The 16,567-nt window shown below is 38.2% G+C and overlaps 2 protein-coding genes across 37 annotated transcripts in view; one reads left to right on the top strand and one right to left on the bottom strand.

Moving 5' to 3' along the window:
• LOC140683684 (uncharacterized) overlaps positions 1–2,105 on the bottom strand; it is a 545,997-nt gene extending 543,892 nt beyond the window's left edge. For 6 of the 34 annotated variants that reach the window (XR_012054979.1, XR_012054978.1, XR_012054982.1 and 3 more), the window contains exon 1: positions 1,179–2,104. Coding sequence is in view for 6 of the 34 variants with exons in the window: in XM_072926704.1 (XP_072782805.1) it covers positions 1,179–1,289 (111 nt within the window). In the remaining 28 variants the exon portion in view is untranslated. The other 28 variants (XR_012054995.1, XR_012054992.1, XR_012054994.1 and 25 more) reach the window with 13 other exon arrangements.
• Positions 2,106–3,325: 1,220 nt separating this feature from the next.
• Positions 3,326–16,567, top strand: part of MMS22L (MMS22 like, DNA repair protein) — an 89,593-nt gene continuing 76,351 nt past the window's right edge. Inside the window, exons 1-8 of one of the 3 annotated variants that reach the window (XM_032747244.3) lie at positions 3,326–3,556; positions 4,667–4,854; positions 6,942–7,067; positions 10,191–10,243; positions 12,774–12,861; positions 12,958–13,135; positions 14,298–14,391; positions 16,359–16,489. In XM_032747244.3, coding sequence (XP_032603135.3) covers positions 4,676–4,854; positions 6,942–7,067; positions 10,191–10,243; positions 12,774–12,861; positions 12,958–13,135; positions 14,298–14,391; positions 16,359–16,489 — 849 coding nt within the window. In that variant the 5' untranslated portion in view covers positions 3,326–3,556; positions 4,667–4,675. The remainder of the gene's footprint in view (positions 3,557–4,666; positions 4,855–6,941; positions 7,068–10,190; positions 10,244–12,773; positions 12,862–12,957; positions 13,136–14,297; positions 14,392–16,358; positions 16,490–16,567) is intronic. The other 2 variants (XM_072926692.1, XM_030267628.4) reach the window with 2 other exon arrangements.

Genomic DNA, 16,567 nt, shown 5'->3' with positions numbered 1-16,567 from the left:
CCTATACACGATTGCTCTCTGATAGTGTGTACATTGCTGCCCTTTCCACAACCACTACAAAGAGGCACCAAACGCAGCTCCGCCTCCACCCTCCCATCAGTAAAGTTGCCAAAAACTCGGGTCCGGAGTGAAAGGAGACCCGGGCTGCCCCTTGGGGCTGTCCGCGGCGTACTCACCACGGCGGGCTACTTTGGGAGACTTTCTTCCCCTCCCCCTGCACCTACGCACAATGAGGGAGAATGGAGAGCAGTTTCGGCATTAAATTTGAACTTCCCTGCTTTTGTTAGCATGAGTCACCACCTTAACATTATCTCAGCTGTAGACTTTTATCTGTGAATATCTAAGCCCTGTCTTGTGGAAAACTAATTACTGAGCCACTGAGAGGCTTCATAATGTCCTGCATTTAAGTCCTGAACATCATACATAATGCATAGGAAGCAGTCGCTGCACTCTGATTACAGAACACTGTCATTAAGAGAGCAAATTAAAGATGTGAATAATTCACTGGCTGAGCTTATTGTCAGTGCTGCATTGTGAAATTAGAATTTCTAATAAGTACTGCAATTTTTTTAACCCAATTAACACAGAGAACATCTTGAGTCTGATTAGTACAATAAAAATTATTACCTTATTCTTTTGCTTCACAACAGCCAAATTAAATACTGTACTTAATTATGCAGCATTCATCGCTTCTGTGCTAGAAATAATAATAATAAAAAATTCTCACTATCGCTTTAATAAGACTTCCAATATTTAGAGTGCAACTGAAAAACAGAGTATATGAATCTCCTGCACAATTTCTTATCACAAAGTTACCGGCTTTTTTCTTTTTTTTTTACAGACTTTGAAAATAGGGTTTAATATCAGCAGCCGACTATGATGTCACTGCTGAAGTCTTCTCTGGAAATAAAAAGGTATTAAAAAAAAATCCCACAAAACGACCCTTCTGAACAAGCTCTGAATATATATTGTGAATTAACTTTCTCTGGATTGATGTGAAGGCAGAGGGGAAAACAAGCATTATCATTCACTGCCTTGAAATCAAATACACAAATATACAAACATATAAACATGTACACACACACACACACACACTCGTATATCTATATAGGTTGTTTCAGAAAAGATGTTTAGGAAATATACTAGGAAAAAAACCCGAGCTGGATCAGCTCTCTTACCTCAGTTCCCTCTTGGCATGGGATAGATAACATCCTTTCATCCCAGAAAGGAGAAAAGTCCGATTCAACATCCAGCGTGTTGGTTTTTCCCCACACGATGCCTGCTGCCATGTTAAATAAAGAAAATGATCACTGAGGATGCAGCTTTTGTCTCCAAATATTTGAATACTGCCTTTTAGTGACAAGGACCCCAGGAACCTTCGCACATCTGGCAGCAGACACCACTGGCTGCAGCTGCTGCAATGGGATTTTTCCTCAACCCTGTTTCATTTCCAGCTCCTTTTTCTTCCCCATCCTGAGGAAGTTTAATCACCAAGCATGGCTGGGGAAGAAAAAAAGAAGAAAAAAAAAAAAAAAAAAAAAGAAAGGAAAGGTGGCATTGCAATCACAAGCTTTCTTGGTTTTGTCCTAGAGACAGGGACTGCAGCAACCACCTTGCATCTTTGTCTAGTTATTTTAGCATGTGCATTCAAGAGGGGAGGAAAAAAAAGACTGGAAAATTATTCAGGCATAATGCAATAGACATAAAGAGACAAAAAGACAAGGAGAGAAAGAGAGGGGAAGAGAAAAAGGGAGAGTGAGGGAGGGAGAGGAAACAGAAAGACTAAGAGAGGGAGAGGGGGCTGTCAGTGCAGATAAATCTGCATATGGAAATCAGGGTTATCCTGGGTACAGTTTTATTTAACCATGATGTACTGTTTTTTTAATTAGACAGGAATTTAAAGAAGGAAATGAGAGATTCTTACAGACACAGGAGCAAATGAAGCATTTTAAATCACAGCAAAGCTTTCAGAGCAAGCTGTAGCAGCAACAGCAAAACTTTTTATAGCAACTTTCTTATTAGAAGGAAGTTTCATGCACTGCTGCTATTTTGCACCCAAAATCCAGGCAAACTGGGAAAAACATTCATTTTGAAACAAAACCAAACCACAGCAATCCAAAATAATGCAACAATTAAAAAAAAAAAAAAAAAAAAAAGACCCAGGAGCCTCTAGGTACACAGCATGCACTTTAAGCTAAAATATTCCAGGCACAGGTTTTAGGACTTTTGCCCTGGCTCCCATTCTGTGGTGGCTGTGACACTCAATGGAGATGCTGCAGTAAATGATAGGTGTGATATCTAGCTTGAATTTCAAATGCATTGAACACCACTTCCCAAGCTCGATGAGAATTGTGTGTGTTTGGGGATATGAGCATTACCTTACAGACATAGGAAAGTTGGATCTCAATATGAAAGACATCAAAAGAGACCCGGAGAACCTCATGCCCATCTCTGTGACAGAACATGGGAATGAGTGAACTGAGAAAGCTGAGGAGAAGGGAAATGAGGTTCAGGTAAAGTCTAGACAAGAAAGACACCAGAGAAAGGTAGGGGACAGGGACAGCCAGCACAAGGGAACTTACAGCAAAGATGGGCCAAGACTATTTATAACAGCATGTAGAGACAAGACAAGGGGGAGTGGGTTCAATTTGAAAGAGAATAGGTTTAGATTAGGTGCTAGGAAAAAGTTCTTTACTGTAAGGGTGATTTGGCACTGGAACAGGTTGAACAGTTGTGGATGTCCCATCCCTGCAGGGGTTCTAGCCCAGGCTGGACGAGGCTCTGAACACCCTGGTGTAGTTGAAGTCACCAGAAGAAGATTGCAAGTAGATGATCTTTAAGGTCCCTTCCACCCTAGGCCATTCTATGACTCCACGATTCTGTGGGCACAAGGGAGGCAGCTGAACAGCAGTGGCGGTGGCGTTCGTGTGCGAGGCGACCAGAAACCACTGGCGGCGGCGGCCCCTCCAAGGGACACCCAGCCAGCGGCGAAACCCAGGCTGGCCCGTCTGGCCTGGGAGGAGCGGCGGGCGGTGCTTCGCCCTGGGGTGGGCGGGGCGGCACGGGGAGCGGAAGCGGGAGCGGAAGCGGGAGCGGGAGCGGGAGCGAGAGCGGGAGAGAGAGCGGGAGCGAGAGCGAGCGGGCGGGAGCCGGGGCGGAGGCGGAGCGGGAGGAGGAAGCGCGGCCGGGGAGGAGCGGCCGGCGGCCAATGGGCGCCTCGGCGCCTGCGCAGTGCGCGGCTGGCGGCGGCGCGCGGGCCGTACGGAACGGGCCCGGGCGCGGAAGGGGAGCGGCGGCCCGGGCGGCGCGCGGGTATCGCCGGAGCCCCTCTGCGGCCGGCCCGGGAGCGCGCCGCCGGGAGCGCGCCGCCGGGAGCGCGCCGCCGGGACCGCGCCGCCGGGACCAGGGCGGCGGCAAGGGGCCGAGGCGTTACACGTGTGGGTCGCGTTCGTGAGTGTGCCCCCGTGGCCCGCCGCGCTGCTCCCGCCGCTTTGCAGCTCCCGCCCGCGGACTGCAGCCACCTGGAAGGTTCTACGTGGAGGACAAGGAGGTTGAGGTGCTTAAAGTTCTGAATTGCTTCCGCTGCATCGGGGATGCGGTAGACAAGTGTGGAACTGGTGTTATGGCCGGGAAGAGGTGCCCTCTTATGTAACTGTTCCCCCAGCGTTTTCTGCCCTCTGGGGCGATTTTGGTTCCCCGAACTGAACAGGTTTCCTCAGCACCTCTTGTGGTTGAGAGCATTCCCTTCAGCTGTCTCACCAGCTATCCCAACACCTGTACACAGGGTCCTGCTGTAAACTGGAGCCCAGAAGTCATTCTTTTCCTATTTTCCCAGCTGTTTGCTCTGCAGGAATGCGAGTCAATGTGAGAAGTAGAACAGAAACTGTTTTCTTCTTTTTATTTTCCCCTTGAGCTTATATTTTAGTTAAGCCTCTGTATTACCAACCTCTAGCCATTGTGTACACTAGTTTCTGCAAGAATCATATCAAAATCTACCAGCAAAGAAGTTGAAAACTTTAATTTATAGTTTTAGTTCTATTGTTCACGTATTTTTATAGGACTCTCTGACACATGTTACCTAGTTCTGCTCTTTCAGTATATTATATAAAGTAGGAATACATTAATATTAACTGTACAGTAAACTTCTTTTGGACACGGTAGTTCTTCTTTGGTTTTGTTTCTCTTTTTTCAGATTCCTAGGTAGTTTTTTTTTTTTTTTTTAATGTTGGGAGCCTGTAATATATGATGTACTTCCATAGCATAGCTACACTGGTCATAAAATGAAGTGTTGCTGGAAGTAGCTTTGTCATGCATTCCTGCATCGTATTATAACTTACTGCTAGTCTAACCTCATCACGAATTAATTTAGAGAGCTAGACCAGAAGAAATGTTTGGGGTTTTTTTTAAATCATTGATGTGTCTTCTTGAACAGGCTCTGTTCAACGGGGAAGCTATGGTTGCACAAAGTGGCAGAACTGTGTGACAGGGCATGTGACCATGATTACCCTTCTTGGTGGTGTCTCTCAGTTTTTATTTCAGTGTTATTGTTGGTCAGATTTGTGTCCTCACTTGAGCTTAAGGATGACATGGAGATGTAACTATGAGAAATGTATTTGAAGAAATGCTATGAGTGTTTTTGTATTTATCTATTTATTTTCTGGGCCAGGTGAAAACAATGGAGGATGGCTTTGGGGCTTCCTCTACATCCCCATTTCTCACTGAAAGCTTGGAGCTGGCGATGGAAGTGGAGCATGAGAACTCAAGGCCGTCTTTCTTTTCTTGTGCTTTTGACAGCCAAAATGGAGGGAGAAAGTTCTCTCCAGAGTCTTACTTAGCAAGTGGATCTCTTAAGAGGTATGGGATTTTTTTTTAATTACAAATATAGAAGCCTTCTAAGATGTTCTTTCCACTCATGTTTGGTGCCTTTGAATGCTGGCACGTTTCCAAATCAGTTTGTTTTCCATCTGTTCTGATCCTGAAATCAACTTGGTGATACCAAAGTGGGAAGGGCTGTTGTGTTGATAAACAGGTTTGAACAGTGCTCTAGATGCAGTTCTTAGCTTTCTGAACTTACTTTTAAGATAATATAATGGACATTTACAAGCATGTTAGAACCATTCAAAAACTGGACTGTTGGGCAGCAGCATCTGAGATCACTTGAATTTCTGAGGAGGCTTCAGCACTGCTTTTCCCTGTCATGTGCTCTATTAAATGCTGGTCATTTTTCTCTCTTTTCCACTCTGCTTGGCTTTGCCAAATTACTGGAGCTTGCTCTAGTTAGTAGATTTAAGACCATCTTTCTCAAAGCTTCACCTTTGCATGCATTATGGATTTAAGGTTCTGAAGTCATAGGCATAGCAAATAAGTATTTTCTGTGAGGTTTTAAAATGTCACTTTGGCTTAATCGTTATATGCCTTATTGTCTGTTATTCAGCTTAGTTTTCTGTGCTGTTTGCTTATCTTACAGGGGTTTTCTTGTTTTTCCTACAAAAGCCTAATCTTTCCATCTGTCTGTCTTCCTGCTAAGCTTTGTATTTTATCTTGCTACTTTTTTCCCACAGTGTTTTCTGTAAAGGCTTAAGGGGGGTGTCCACTGCACCTCCCCCTTTCTCTGCCTTATTTATTATATATTTTAGTTGCATCAGAGCGCATTCATTCAAATTTACATCAAGTAGAAGATTGAGGGATCCTGTGTCTGCATGAATATATCAGCAGTGGATTCGACACTGACAAACAATATTTCACCTGAGATTGTTTCTGTCATTAAAACTCACTGAGGAGCTTGTATGTAGACAGGTTTCCCAGTCACTATAGTTGTGATAACACTGGTTTTCTGCTGTGTAAATAGGTTGTCTACCTGGATTGCAAAGTCCTTGAAAAGCCTCCGTGTGAGGCACTCTTCTGTCTTCATTGCTTGGAACTGTTGCAGCTGGGTTTAATTGCTAGAGGCTTCAAAACAGTCCAGTGTTCAGGAAGTTACCAAGTGAACTGAAGTGCAGTGGGAGGATAAGCCAATTATTCAGCAGATTCTCTTTTTGCCTCTGAGAATGAAGTTGGAAATAGTGTGTTAATCAAGCAGAATATGGATTTGGTGTGTAATGTAAAGGAAACTAAGTGCTTGGCTAGTATACATTTTTAATTTTTAAAATAAAAATAGTTTTTACATATTAGAAAATTGAGCTTCACCTGGGTGGGATTATTTTTTTGAAAGGCAATGGGAAAAATTCTGAAGTATTTTACCATGCTGTTATGCAGTTTGCTGCAATTTTTTTTTAATGTATGTTAATGAAACATTCCTTTATTTGCACAATTATAATGTTTTAACAACACAGGTGTCTGATTTTCTCCACTCTGAGTAAAATGGTAATTCTGGTGTTATTTTCCTTTAGCAAGAGCAAAGGGTAATTACAGCCTAGTGTTAGCTTGAGTTATAATGTCAAGGTCTCATTTTGACCCTCATCTGTTCATCTGCCTAAAAGTGTGCTTTTAGCAGTGTGTTCAGTATAAATATTGTTAAATGTATGTAAACAAACAAATGTATGTTCTAGCATTAGTTACCAGGTACATAGTGTGCCTTGAGACAGATCTCAAGCATACAGAGCAGTGTGTTATCTTGCATAGAAGCTTCTTCTCTTCACAGTCTGTATGTTATGTCTCAGCCCCTTTGTAAGTATGAAAATACATCATACCTGTTAATTTTTTTTTCCAAAATCTACTGTGACCTGTTACTATATCCTGTTTTTATGCTGTTGAAGCTAGGAGTTGTCATATTTCTATAGATCATATTGCTCTAAAAGGTATGACTGTCTTTGAGACATCTGTCAGGTACATCTTGCTGATATATTCAGAAAGTATTGGTGGAACATAAGACAGCTAGAGACATTATACTCCATAGGTTTATTACTAGAAAATACATTAATACTGTTGGCTCTATTTTGCAGGGTTTTGCTGAGATTAGATCCTTCTCCAAATGACTATGAAGAAAATACAGTGGAATTGTTTGGCTTTCAGTGGGTTACTGAAATGGCATTAGTTGAATCCTGTGGATTTCTCTTTGGATTACTTAGGTATGATAACATTGTATTTTATAATTAATCCCCATCTGTAATTATACCTGCCGTAAGGGTGTAGCAAACTTTTCACATTTTTAAAAGTAACATCGTAAAACACTGTGGGCTGTGCAATGCATCTAAAAAAGATTAATGCTGTCTGTTTAATGTTCCAGTAAGTGATGGATAAGACACAGATGGAATTGCAGGAGGAAGTACCTCTTGTCACGGATTCTTAATATGTGACTTATTAAGTTTCTAAGTAGTGTGATGCATATCTGAGGCATCACCAGATTAAAAAAAAAAAAAAAAAAAAGTATAGTTATTACAGCACAGTGTTGGGGTTAATTTAGAAGGCTCTTGCTTCAGAATTATATGAATTGACTATATAAGATTTCCTTGAATGAGATTGTGCTACCCATATAATTGAAGTTGTCTTTTGAAGATTTTTAGTCCTTTTCTGTGCATAAAGGAAAGTGGAGGTTAAAAATCAAATACTTTGAATGCTGGATGCAGTGCTTTCTTCAATTGTTTGGATTAGGATAGCTTCAGCAATCTCTTCAGATACAGTTACTCAGTGTTTGACTAATTCAATGTAGATGCTTAATCTGGTCAATGCAAATACACAGATCACTGATAATCCTCTTTGCTACTGATAATCCTCAGGATGTACAGTACATACAGAGAGTGGATGGGAGAGGAGCTTTTGTATGATTTCACAAATATATATGATGTATTCTATGGTTCCTTTCATTGCAGGGGATTCTTCCATCGCTTTAGGGTATGACCAAGGGCATGATGTGCAACATCATTAATAGGGTCTGGCTTACTGGAACGTGGTGACATAGATGCTTGGAAGTGTATTCAAACCACTATTTAGTTTTGCTTGCTTGATGCAAGCTTTGACCTCACTGTATTAAAAAAAAAAAACAAACCCAAAGTGATAAAGGGGGAGATAGCATAATTTAGTCAAAAGTTTCAGTATTAGTCTGATATTTTAACTGTTCATTAGCATAAAATCACTGGGCAGTGACACAAGAATGTTTAAATTACTATTTTAAAAGCTTTTTTTGCTGTAATGTAGATTTCTCTGTAATTGTAATACAGATGAACAGAAGGCATAGTGTGGTTTTTAAGTTATTCAAGCTGTACATTCTTTAAAACCTACTAACCTGGTAGGAATAATGGATTTCATCTAACTCTTGGCCAAGTGTTTGGTTGCTAAGTTGTCTTTTGTTGTGACAAGTCCCTCTGCAAAGGGGGATGTCTCAGCAAAGACATTCAGTTCATTTGTTCAGTCATAAAATGGAACAGTTTCATTTATAGAGCAGTTGACAACTGAAAGTAGAAAACTCCTTTTTCCACTGTGGAAATTGAATATATTAAGTACAAGTTACAATAGTTTTTGAGGATAGGGTGGCTGTAAATAGTTACATTTATGAAGTACAGTTAATATCTATGTTTAAATATATGCTTACAGAAAGCTAGTTTCTTATAATGTCTGAGATCATACTTAATATTGTAATTAAAATTATTTACTATTTTTAAATATTGTAAGTAATAGTATACTGCAGAACTGCAAGTTAAAATAATAATTGCATAGTGAAAATTTTACTTATGGGTTTTCATGTGATAGAAGTAGGAGTCAAAGTGAACGAGACTATGTAACCATTTAAGTGGGTATATTAAGATAATATGTCTTTGATTAAAATACAGAAGTACCAGTTTATCTGTCAGAATGTGTATTTGCAAATCAAATGATTTAATGATTAACAGCCATGAGGCTCAATCCTTGAGATACAAATGCAAATTGAAACTAAAATTATTTATTTAAGTAATGGTATTTTTGTTATGTTTCTTGTGCCCAGTTTGTGCTTTAATTTTGTCAGCCTACTGTATTCTTTGTCAATTCACTGGAGAGTCTTTTTCTTCTTTTTTTTTCTGTCGCTACTTTCTGGTACCTTCCTTCTCTAAACACCAGTCTCAACAGCCCTGTTTCATAAAGCCCTCCTGCTTCAGACTTCCTTCATTTTCACATGGTTGAAATCCTTTAAAAATCCAGTCAGAAATTCAACTTTGATTTCAGAACAGACAAAAAACTCTACACCCACCTAAAAGATGGAAGGGTAGCTGACATGGCTTTGTGCAAGAAAACAAGATAAGAGTGAAGGGAGATCATTTTACTGTGTGTATACACTTTAATATGCAAGTTACAAACTGTAGTTTTGTCTTTTAAATGCTTCCTAGTTTTCATGGTTTTTTTTAATAAGAACATTTAAATTGTGTTAGATTCAAGTAGCCTATTTTGGAGTCCTTCAATGGTTATTGCTTTGATTGTATGAGAAATAAGGCAGAGAGCTCTCTCCTCAATTTATGCAACATTTTCTTTCAAAAGTCTGTCTGACACAGTTGTGCATTTCATATATTCAGTTTAGTACTGCTTTATCTCTGTGGAGATTCTACTGGAAGACCAGATGTTGTTACAGAGTATTTCCCTGTGTTGCAGCTTTTTTTTTTTAAATATTCATTTGCAGTGTCATTTAACTTCTTTGAAAATTTCCTCTCCAAAACTGAACTTTAACTTTTCTAAGACACCTCCTTTTACTCTACTCTATTTGTTGCTGTTTATACTTTGTGCTGGAGTTAAGGAGCTGACCACCCAAAGCTGGAAGCGGGAGAAGCTGCAGGCAGGATGTATTAATGCACATCCACAAGTGGATTAATTTAGTGTGTACTGAGTGTATGCCACGAGGGCTAACTTTTAGGTTTCATCTGTAGTCAAATATGAAGTTGAGTTATGCTTGTGCTAAGATCACTTGAAGGGTATGGCTTTTGGGAATTTCTGTCTGTGTTGTTGTTTTTTGCCTTCCCCAATATTCAGCCAATTGTTTTGGGCATTTTTATTGTGTTTAATGATTTATAAACATGCACAAAGTCTATTCAATGTCACCCTTCACATGTAGGTAAGTCCATTGCCTTTCACTAAAACTCTTTGCTGAGTTACATTTCTATAAGCTTTTTCAGAACTACAAAGCAAGAAATACCTCTTGCCTTTCTCAGTTCTATTTTGTGCTTACTAAAGTGAAGTTAAACAACTTTTACCTGTATAAATACCATAAATCTTTGTATTCCTTTAATTAGGCAACAGATATACAGACTGGAAAACCTAGTACAAATGAGTTCATCTGATTTTGGTAAGTTTTACAAATTTAATTTGACATTGCAATAGACAACTGACAACATTTAATTAAAGAAATAAGTTTTTACAGATCATGCTTGTGCTTTGACTCTTGACCAAGGGATTTTGGAATGTGCATCAGAATAGGTCTTTTATAAGGAGCATAAAACTGCAGTAAGGGTAGAAATATAGGCAGCCAAGTGAGGCAAAATAGGGAAATGTGGCTTGGATTTTTTTTTCAATGTTTCACTGGCTTACATTTAAATGAGTTAGTTAGATTTGCTTAGTTTTGAGTTACTTACAAACATAGTTCATCTTTGCAGTAGGATTGATAAAACAGGATCACTACAAAATGCTTTGTTTCAATTAAATACTGAGGCATGAGAAGCAGCATGTTTCTGAAGGATTATTGCAGCCTTGGGCTTATTGTAAGTTGTAGTCTGAATTACTTAGCAAGTTGAGAAGTTCAGTAATTACTCAGGAATAAACTGTAGTGTCTTCTCATTACAGATAATGTGCTAGTGTTCCATGAGTGAATATTTTTGCACATTACTATTGTTTTTTTAATATTGCGATGTTCTGCCATTTAAATAATTGATGTGAATTTATCATCAAGCTTCTTCCATATGCAGTTATTGATAGTATCAAAAAAAATTTATGCAAATGGAAATAGCCTGTTTTAAATTACATTAGAACTTTTATTTTGTAGCTGGACATCAAGAAACTGTTCTGTTGGGGTTTTTAAATTTAAATTTAAGTACCTGCCTGGTTGTCTTCTCTTCTTTGTATCCCATTCTTCTGCTTGGCAATTAAGCTCATAAAATGAAGAACTTGAATTTTGTGCTTTGCACCAGGCTTTCTTTCTGAATCAGAACAGGTCACTGGTTCAGCTGTGACTCAGACCCTTTATAGAAGTGGTCTAATAGTAGAAGGGTGTCATGAGGATTGAAGTATTTTAAATGGTCAGCAGCGTGATGTTTGTTATTATTGATGTCTTAAATGTGCTGTCACCACTGTTTAAAATCCCACTTAAGAGTTTTGGCTCAGTAAATCTATGTTGTACTGTGTGTTTATATAAATATCAATATTGTACATTAATTTTTTTTCCTGTCAGTCTTGATGAGCTTTGGAGACTTTGTACTGAGAACTCTGTAATGTAGAAGGCGTGTGAAAATACTATAATAGGAAATTTTGCTTAAACAGAGCTTCTGAGAATTTAAGATACAGTATTTGTTATTTGTGCAAATATGCAGTAATATCTATAACTAATTACTTTAAGATGATCAATTCACTCTGCTCTAAACTTGGGTTTCATTACCATGGCAGATGCTATGACTTCTGGTGTGGTGCAGGTAGACTGTTCACTGGAATATTTTGGTGCTTGTATCAGTTGATTTGCTTTACCTGCTGAATGTTGTTGTTCAAAAGATGTTAAGATAGGCTTGTATGCACAAAGCTTTATTTTTGGCGTTTGTAAGAAGTGTCATATATGAACTTCGAGGTTAATTGGAGGAAATGGGGGGGAAACAAAAGGGAGAGTGAGGGCAAGGAGAACTGTCTTTCCCTGGCTGTGCAGTCCAGTGTATTAGGTGACCAAGAGTTTTTGCCATGCATCTCCTCTAGGATGATGCACTTTGATTTGGTACTGCTCAAGGCCCCATTTGATGCTTGCATTGAAGGTTCTCTGAATAATCAGCATGTGTTGTAATCAGGTACATGTGTTGCAGACTGACTGCTTGCTAAGCTTTTGTATGTATATATATTGTTGGGCAGTAGTTATTTGGTATTTAAATTACTATATTTTGTTTGTTATGCACTAAGTTTCATCCTTCTGTAAGTTGAAAGCTACAAGGCAAAATGTAGGAATAAATAAAGAGTGATTTTCACACAGTTCAATAACTTCCAGTGAATCTCTGCTCTAATCAGGAGTTGAGCTTGCAGGCACAAGGTGAGGATGATAGCAATGAGAACAACAGCTTCAGAGAACAAGGGAAAGGAGACATATAGCCAGAATAACTGCCTGAAAGCATACAGAGCTGCAAGTAGAAGGCAGGATTGTGAATGGATGGCTCTTAGTATTATACGGCTGAAGATTCTGTGCAACAGTGACGATTCCAAGGGAAAGTTACAAAGCGCATTTACAAATAAGTTCACCTTATTGAACTTACTTGTACCTTATTATTGAGCCTTATCACAGTTTTAAGTCTGTCAAGAGAAAAGGGTACTAATAAATTGTTTTACCCATGTCTTTACTGAAAGTGTCTTGGAAGCAGAGCACTAGGGCTGAATGATTTCTTCTAGCACTGAGAGTACTTACCCTTACCTTTCCTGGGGGTCTTATTTTCAGTCTGTATCTGGATATGTGCCTGAGATGATAAGACAAAGAATGGATCCCATTTAGAAGTGGGTGTTTACCATCAGTCAGCTCCCAACTTGTCCTCAGAGGATGTCTTTCCAGTGGTTTGGTCTAATTACTGTGGAGAATGCAAATGTTAAGTCATGGTGTGGTTACATCTGCTCTAAGCTACTGATCTCTTTTACTTCAGGTCAAGCTGCACACTTGCACTCTGAAGCAGAGAAAATCAGGCATCAATGTCTTAAGTTTTTGGATTATGTAAAAGTTTTCATCTTCAGGTGAGATTTACACACATTTTACTAAATTGGGTACTGAGCTTTGTGTAGCTGCTACTTACCTGTTTTCTGATTGAGTGTATTTGTCTGTACATTCAGGTATCTGGAACCCCCTAAAGTGGAAAATGATGGAGTGCTGCATACGGATGAAGAAGTAGAAGCTCAGTTACCATCAGTGTTGGTGGAAGAGCTTCATGCTTTGACCGTGAATATTGATCACCTTTGTGAACTTCCTAGTAATGTTCTGGCAGCATTTACTATTCAAAATCAGGCAAAGGTTGGTGTCTTTTTATAATTTTATTTTTTTATGTGGCATTATTTATTCAACTTGAAAAATTTTGGCTTAATATAAGTTAATCTTTTTGATTTGTTTTTTTGTTTCTGTATTAAGTGCCATCCTGTACTTGGTAAACACAACTGATGAGATCTGGGTTTTCTGTTGTTTTATTTATGTATTTTTGTTCTATAGCTTTAGAATTCTTCCTATTGCATACAAATGATAATACCAATTACATGTAGATGTGTAGGCTTAAATTAGCATAGATTGTTTAAAAAAATTATCTGGTATTTGTCTGTAGTAATTTAAAATTTCTGAGCATAGTTTAAAATTTCTGAGCATCCCAGTGTGGGAGGGGCATTTCTTTAAAAACACATTCTGAAATCTGACTCAGAATGGGAGAAGATCTTTTATACAAAGAAAAGTGTAGATGTAGAAGGAGGCATAGCAGCATTAAATACTACTGAAGCATACACCATTAGTATTTGTCCATACACATAGCTAATGCTTTCAAATCTTTTATAAAGACAGAAAACTAATTTCTGGCTTATGTTGTATAAAAAAGTATCTGAAGAGGAATGATCCGCTGAGAAGCAGCATTTTGGATCTTTGTTTAGCTTGTCAATAGTAGCTGAGCTGATTAAAAACAGCTGATTAAAAATTTCAAGTAAACTTTAAGGAAGAGAATACTAAAATTTTGGAGCTCACTAAAATTTTAAGAGCTTACTTTAGCAATTTTTGTGCTTCATAATGCTTCTCTGTAAAGGAAAGATTAACAAAGGGTGTTGTAATTTGTCAAGCTTGAATCAAAACTTCTTAAATAGCCTCTTACAGACATAATTGTAATGAAACTTTTTGGGTTTTTTTTCTTGAACTACATGACATGTTTATATGTTAGATTGTATTTGGTCACAGATATTAATAATGTTCATTGCAGTCCATCTTAGAATGTCAAGTCTAACCATTACTCCAGCACCTCCACATTCTCCACTAAACCGTGTCCCCAGATGCCAAAATCCACGTTTTTGAACGCTTCCAGGAATAGTGATTCCTCCACTAAACCCGGGCAGCTTGTTCCAAAGCCTGACCACCCTCTCTTAGCACAGTATCCAGAATTCACTAAAGAAATGTTAAATATAAGTAAACATATTTCTAATTACAGGTCTTTCCTCCATCATGGCACTTACTACATCTCCATTTGGATATTAAATGGCTAGTATTAGAAGTTCTTCATGTACTAGGTGAAAAACTGAAGAGTAAGTATGCAGGCCTTTTTCTTGAACTTATTATTTTACATATGACTTACCTAATCTTCCCATCTTGATTTGTCCAGAATCAAAACTACTTTTGGTAGTTTTTAAGCATAGCTGTGTTTAATGGGGTAAACTCAGGTATGGTAAAGGTAGGTTCTTTGTAAATTATCGTGTGGCTCAAATTAAATCAAATTGTATTAGGAATTTGTTCAGTCAAAACAAAGATCACAGAGTTCATACTCAGCTGATGCAACATACTAAATATTTAATAGCAATGCACTTCTTGACATCACAAATAAAAATGCGATTACAGATATCCAGAATGCATAACAATGAATGGCAATTGGATAACAACAATGTAGGAAAAGTGTCCAGGGATGAACCAGAATCCTCCAGGGTTCTCTCCTTGGAGGAGAGAATTTGTATTGTTAACCATGTGCAAGACCAGGAAAATATTGGGCAAAAGAAGAAGCCTCAATCAGGGGAGCTTATAAAAGTAAAGAAAGAAAAGGGCAAGGCAATATATTAAAAAAAAAATTATAAGGCTTTAAAAGGGCAAAAAGTAAGTTGATATGAGTAAGCTGTTCATAGAAGTTAGATTAAAAAGGTCATAGAATGCAATTTAAAAACTCAATTTCAGAGTAGTTCAGTTTGCTGAAGAATTGGTAAAATACAGAAGAGAACTTTATTTGCTTTGTGAGGCTTTTATCTGTTTTCCGTGTCCATTCTATGAAAATAAATTGCAAAAGTGTTTTCTTTTATAATTGGTGTGTCACTGCAACCATACACAACCTGATATAAGCTGTGAATGTAAATTCCATATAGGAATTGCAACAGTTGAAGTAATGTTGAGATATAGAAAAAGCACACTGTATTCTTACCTCAGTAACTGGTGTTGAAACTGAACTCTTGGATTAGCTTTTGCTTGCTCCAAGTGCTGTCACAACGCAGCCTTGCTCCCATTAACACATTTTCTCTGTTTCTACGTTACTGTATAGTGTGTAGGTTGGCTTTTTATTTCATAATTCTAAGTTTCTTTTATGATCCATTGTGGGATAGTGTGTTTGTCTTTTTTAAAACATTTTGGAAAAGGATAGTGAAACTGTTGGAGGCAATTTATTTTCCAGAATTCAATATTTATTTCTAGATAATGTTCTGAGTTATAATGCAGTCACCTATCTTTGTAAGAGAAAGCTCGTGGTTTTTAACAACAAAATTTACTAGTCAAGACAGTCATATCTATACATACATTATCTTGTATTCTTACGTGCTTAGAATTTCCTAGGTTTTTATCTCATTCTGTAAAGTGTTTTGAGTGGAAACTTCACACTGCTGAGACCAGTGGCAGGATAGTGGATTCAGGGTTTCACCTTATATTTCCAGGAATAAAATAGTCTCATTCTACGTATTGTCTGCTCCACTGATGTCAAGAGAGATGTAAAAGCTTGTGGGATAAGATCTTACAGCCTTTTAACTTCACCATTTTATCTGTTAATGCCTACAAATGCTCAAGTTGGAACATGATCATGCCAGCTTTCTACATCAACACATCCAAAAGAAAGTGTTAGACCTCTCCAGAATTGTTTGTCATCAACTTGCATATCTGCAAAACATGTCATTATTCCAGAACATGCGCACTGCCATGTGACAAAGAGGAACTTGCAGATAAATAAATCTTTATTCCTCTACAAAATCTGTGCCAATAAAAGGCTGTAAAGTGCCAAGCTTTTTTACTGTCAACCTGAATAATACCAGATTTCAGTGCAATGATGAAGGAGATTAGCTTGAATTTAGGATGAGCTTTCTCACATGAACCTATAAATTAAAATTACATGCAAGTCAACAAGCCCATTCTAAAATATGTGTGTGTATATATATATATATATATATTAGAAGAGAAATCCTATGCATTTTATATTGCTAGAGCCAAACCTGGAACTAAACAATTCTACTTTTCTTCTGTGTTTTAGAACAAGTTGTATATGCAAACCATTTTATTAATCTAACCGGAGAGAATCTAACCAATATCAGTTTATTTGAAAAACACTGTGGAAATCTCATATCTGATTTAATAAGGCTGGCCATCAACAAGTATACAAAGGTAACTCTTTTTCCTTATACAGGCCATGGGCAGTTAGATGCTTGTACTGGGAACCATATGAATTGGGTATTGCACCAT

The sequence above is a fragment of the Taeniopygia guttata genome, chromosome 3 (assembly GCF_048771995.1).
Source record: "Taeniopygia guttata chromosome 3, bTaeGut7.mat, whole genome shotgun sequence".
Lineage (NCBI taxonomy): Eukaryota > Metazoa > Chordata > Aves > Passeriformes > Estrildidae > Taeniopygia > Taeniopygia guttata.
Note: the sequence above shows the minus strand (reverse complement) of the source record. Positions and strands in the feature narration are given on the sequence as shown.